The following is a 4,851-nucleotide window of genomic DNA, read 5'->3' on the forward strand; positions in this document are numbered from 1 at the left end:
GTAACTACGACAACAACAGACGCTTTATGCTGACGGTCGCCAGTTAACATGGACTCTCGTTAAACCGGAACACCGGTGTCCTGATATTCGGTCTCTCGCCTGCAAGACGAGGACATACGTAAGCAGGCGTTGGTGCTTGGCCAGTAGAAAGGGGAGGAAATCAGGCGACAGCAGCTGCTTTACAAGAAATAGGCCTCACTGACTATAACAAGCGATCGAGTTTGTTCAGTCAGCAGGCGAGGCAGGTTGTAAATCAGGTGAAGTTGTTAATGTAACTGTTGTTAATGCGCGCACCCATACGGTTTGTCGAGCTTATCATATGTCTATGTCCTGTAATGACATTTTATGTCCATTTTCCTATGGAGTACAGAGAATGTGTTGCCTACCCTGAGTGTTTCTGAGTACAGTGAGTTTTTTTGTACAATTTGACTATTGTAAGAGGAAGTAAGAAATGTGGAAACAACCTCATGTTAAACTCTTTCTTCACCTTAAATCACACATACCCTATGTCAAGTGCGTCTTTGTGGTTTGCTTGTTGTGGTTTGTTTCTTTTTCCTGTTTTATTTTGGTAGTTGTGTGTGGAGTCTATCCTGTTTTCTCTGTGTTTCGGTTTTTGATATCCTGTTTTTTGATTCTTGTTCATTTTGGTCTTAGTTTTGCCTGTGGCATTCAGGACTCCTTTTTATGGATATGAACTTTGTGACTGTCTATTAAATCCTCAAACTCAATATTCCCTGTCTGTCTCTGTATTTGGGTCAACTATTTCCTGCATTGCATGACCCTGCTACTTCCAATAATTCTGATAAGATTTCATACTTGTGTGCATGATTCATTGAAGTGTGTTGTAAAGCATATCAATTGTTTATGTAACAGTTTAAGATGCTTCTGGTGTGTTAGAGGAGAAAAATACAATTTATAAGGATTTAAAGAATCAATACATGTTTATGATTTTTCTTATTGCCCTTATTACAAACATGGTTTCATACATGATGTTCAAGAGGTTGTGGACAGCCTCAGGTTTTAAAAGCCACCATTGCTTTTGTACCACTGAGCTCTGGCAACCACATCATTGGAGTAGTCTCCACCTGCGGTTTCGGCATCCACCTCTTCATAGGAGTGGATTTTCTCATCCCCTGCATTGTAGGCTGCTATCCCTCCTGCAGAGACAAATTTAAATGAGAACACAGTGAAACAAAGTGTGAAGGCAGTTTTTAATAAAGTCCACTAATTCATTAAAACAAACCTTTCAGCTGCTGCTCCTTGCTCCAGTGAGGGAATGCATGCTTTACGCATAATATGAAATGAATCAGAATGTCGGTGGCTTGGCAAAGGTGTTCCTCACTGTCCCATCGGCCTCTTGCGATGTGTCCACCTCCCTTTGGATTAACGTCAATCTATAGAAACATTAGTAAATAAAGTTCAGATAAACACATCTGCTATTGGATGCCCAGATTGCTCAGTTAGTAGAGCAGGCGTCCAGATATAGAGGTTTACTCCTCGATGCAGTGGGCCCAGGTTAGACTCCGGCCTGTGGCCCTTTGCAGCATGTCATTCCCCCCCTCTCTCCCCTTTCATGTCTTCAACTGTCTTGTCAATTAAAGGCCTAAAATGCCCAAAAGAAATATTTAAAAAAAACACAGCTGCTATTGCATTGTAACATGTGACAGTACAGAGAGCGTAATTTAGCGTAAGTTTTATTATTACCTGCATCAGCCCATAGGTGTTATATGTGTTTCTCTCTTCATCAAAGCACCCCCTGCCTGCTGTCAGTGTCTTCCCAGCCCTGCATGATCTGGAGATGACGGCAGCAATAAGCGCTGGATCAAGTCCTTTCTGATGATGGATTTGTAGTTGTTCATTTCTAACAGATCAGTCTCTGCCATGGCGTATGATGCCTTTACACCTTTTAAAAGTATTCATGGAGAGAATAGGAATATGGCCTCAGGTTTGTCACTCTATTGATATAGTTACACTGTATCATCTATATATATACTATAGATGTATAACAATAAATCAATTTACCTGAGTATTTCAGCTCGTCCTGCTGAGCTGTTTGCTCTGAAGCACCAGTAGTTTCCACAATCATAATGTCGCCATAATCTACAACTGTTTGTTAGATTATATTTCATCAGCACATTTGTACATCAACATGAGCACATAGGCTATCATTAGGACCTGAAGTCTCCTGAATCATCCAAAATCAATCACTTACTGGAAACAGATGTCAGTAGTTCTGTGTCCTTGGCTGAAAATATACAAAGACAAAATGTAGCACTGAAACTGCATTATTTGGGTGACACAGTTAGTACAGGCAAAAGGGCTTCAGTTTTTCAGTTACCCCTACCTGAGGTAGAACAAAACAGTACAATGTTTTTTTTTAAATATGATTTTGTTGTCACGTTCATGAAATGGATGGGCGTTACAAAAAAAACTGCAAAAAGTGTTGAAATGTATAATTATGCGGACTCATCCGAAACAGTGCGGAACAAACCACATATGTCATAACTTTCACTTTTTGCTTGGATTTCACTTAAATTTGCACTGACCGCCACCAAACCTACTCCTCAACCCAATAGGCTACAAATATAAATACGTGTTCCTTCTGTTGCTATTTTTTTAGTTTCCCATTTCCCTATACTCCCCATATATCCTGGAGAATACTTTTGCGCACTATGTGGATGTGGATGTGTCCACTAGTGCGCAACAGTATTCTCAGTGTACAGTCAAAAAGCGTTTTAAGTATGTTTACCTAAAAATAAAACTGATACACAAACCACATCAATCTATCGCAGTGTCTCAGTCATGGTAACCTAACAAATATAAATAAACATGGCCAATAAATCAAGACTGAAAATTTGAACAATGGATAACAAAAACACTAACAGAACATCATTTACACACTGACCCTTTATAACCTAGTCCCATTGCACTGCACAACGACCGTTACTTAATTTGCTACAACTTAGCCTATAAAATGGGCTACAAACACCTCTTAAACTTCCATACCTCCAGACGAGTTACAAATGTTTTAGATTACACATATCTTATAGGCTACTGCCTAATCAAAAAAGTACAGCGGAGATGTCCCCATGTGTAAATGAAACCAAAAAACAGTAAATCTATGTGACTGCATGTTAAACTCACCGAAGCTCTGTCTTTGCGCGTTGCAGTTAATCACCCCCAACGTCTCCAGGGCCACGTCTTTAGCTCCGGACTCTGTATAAGTTGAAACCAGGACATCTGCGATTTCTTGACAAGTTTTGCCTACCAGAAAGGCCCTTCTGACCCGCGGCTCTTCCTTGCGGTCCAAGATGGCAGAGATGAAATATTTTAACTGTGTGTCATTTAGGTCCTCCAGCATGTGGAGCAGAGCTCTTGTAACGGTCTTTGGAGGCATCTCTATCACTCAGAGGACAAGACGCACGGCTGCCCACCTCAGTGTTGGAGTGCAGCTGGAGTAGGAGAGGCTGGGCTGTGCGCGGACCAGAGGCTGGCGTGTCCAGCCGATTGAGTCAGTTCCGTGAATAGAAAAATATAACGGTAATGTCCTTCCGGTCTCCGGATTCAGCCCCAAACCAATCCCTCTGCCATTTTTTGCAAATGTGGCAGCAATGGTTCGACTAAATATTATCCTTCTGTGTGTAGGCCTACTGTGTTGCTCATGCTTTTCTTTTATAGGATGTTCTTCAACCTGTAGTTTCTTTAAAGTTTCTTTGTATGTTTCAGTTTACTGGCATGACTGAGCTGCTGTCTATAGAGCTCCAGAAAATCCCCTCCTCCCGCATCTGTGCTATAGGAGTTAGTTGTGTCCTTGCAAAGTAGGCTTGTATTTTACTATTTTTATTAATGTGCAAATTTGCAAGACACATAACTGGCCATTATGTGTTTTGTTGTTTTCTTAAAGGGGGAACAGTTCAGTCACTGTTTTCTCCAGTTGTTTTAACTTTTTTGTTTCTTTGTTTCTTTGCTTTGCTAAAGGCATTTCTGTGCTTGTATAACAAGTGGTCGGTTGAGCGATTGTTAATAGAAGTTTTAACACATGTCGCTCACCTCGCTCTGTATGTTCACAATTTGATCTTGTACTGGGCTGGGTCCGTGGCGACACACTGCCTCCTAGTGGTGAGACTGCACCGGGTGACACTTTCCTAGCCTTAACACTGTGTTTTGTTGTGACTTGCATATTTTATAGTGACTATTTTGTTGTGCATCTTGCATGACATTCCGTAGCGAGTGTGTAGTGCACGGTCTTGTCGGTGCTGGGCCTGCTGTGTCCTCTTTGTGTTTTCCACAGTCACCTTCCTGGGTTGTGTGTGCGCGCTGACCCGACCTTCTCACTTTGAGGAGAGTAAGTAAATTTCTCGGCCATCCAATTCATTACTTTAATGTTGTAATAAAACCAAACCTGTTTTTGTACAATATCTGCCTCACGTTACTTGTTCCCTTTTGGGGAGAATCAGAGTTGGTCACACGATACACTAATTAAAACCTAAAAGGGTTCCCCCTGACCCTCAACAGAAGGTGGCGTTGTCAAGTCTAAAGGTTCTAGGTGCTCCGGCACTACAGTACAACATCAACAAAGCCTTTTCTGTGCTGCTTGTTATGTAATTCCTTTGTTGAATAGTCTTATGTGTTGCTAAATCAGTGACATTTTTAATTATTTTATCCAAAATATAACAAGATGTTAAAGATTCATTAAAGACTGTTACTCTTAAAGGAATGTAAGACATGACCTTTGTGTCTATGTATACATAAAATGTATATATATATGTATACATATGAATATATATCTATATATGTATGTATATGTAAATGTTTATATATGTGTATAAGTGTAAATATATATTTATGTGT

At 40.4% G+C, this 4,851-nt stretch overlaps 2 protein-coding genes across 2 annotated transcripts in view; both read right to left on the reverse strand.

Moving 5' to 3' along the window:
- The window catches only part of LOC117935113 (lysozyme g-like), a 5,394-nt gene extending 1,907 nt beyond the window's left edge, over positions 1 to 3,487 (reverse strand). Inside the window, 2 exon segments of the mRNA XM_034857250.1 lie at positions 2,213 to 2,245; positions 3,145 to 3,487. Coding sequence (XP_034713141.1) covers positions 2,213 to 2,245; positions 3,145 to 3,397 — 286 coding nt within the window. The 5' untranslated portion in view covers positions 3,398 to 3,487.
- On the reverse strand, positions 938 to 1,903 carry LOC117935129 (lysozyme g-like). The gene is made up of 3 exons (XM_034857256.1): positions 1,705 to 1,903; positions 1,244 to 1,394; positions 938 to 1,157 (listed from the first exon to the last, which is right to left on the reverse strand). Exons 1-3 carry the CDS (start codon positions 1,708 to 1,710, stop codon positions 1,021 to 1,023), a joined length of 294 nt encoding a protein of 97 aa, XP_034713147.1. The 5' UTR covers positions 1,711 to 1,903; the 3' UTR covers positions 938 to 1,020.
- Positions 3,488 to 4,851: the final 1,364 nt, after the last annotated feature.

The sequence above is a fragment of the Etheostoma cragini genome, chromosome 2, assembly GCF_013103735.1.
Source record: "Etheostoma cragini isolate CJK2018 chromosome 2, CSU_Ecrag_1.0, whole genome shotgun sequence".
NCBI classification, from domain to species: Eukaryota; Metazoa; Chordata; class Actinopteri; order Perciformes; family Percidae; genus Etheostoma; species Etheostoma cragini.

Excerpts from the sequence above, each read along its gene's own strand:
- LOC117935129 (XM_034857256.1), bottom strand. Across the intron at positions 1,158-1,243 it reads CAAGGAGCAGCAGCTGAAAG|GAGGGATAGCAGCCTACAAT; the intron begins GTTTGTTTTAAT and ends TTGTCTCTGCAG.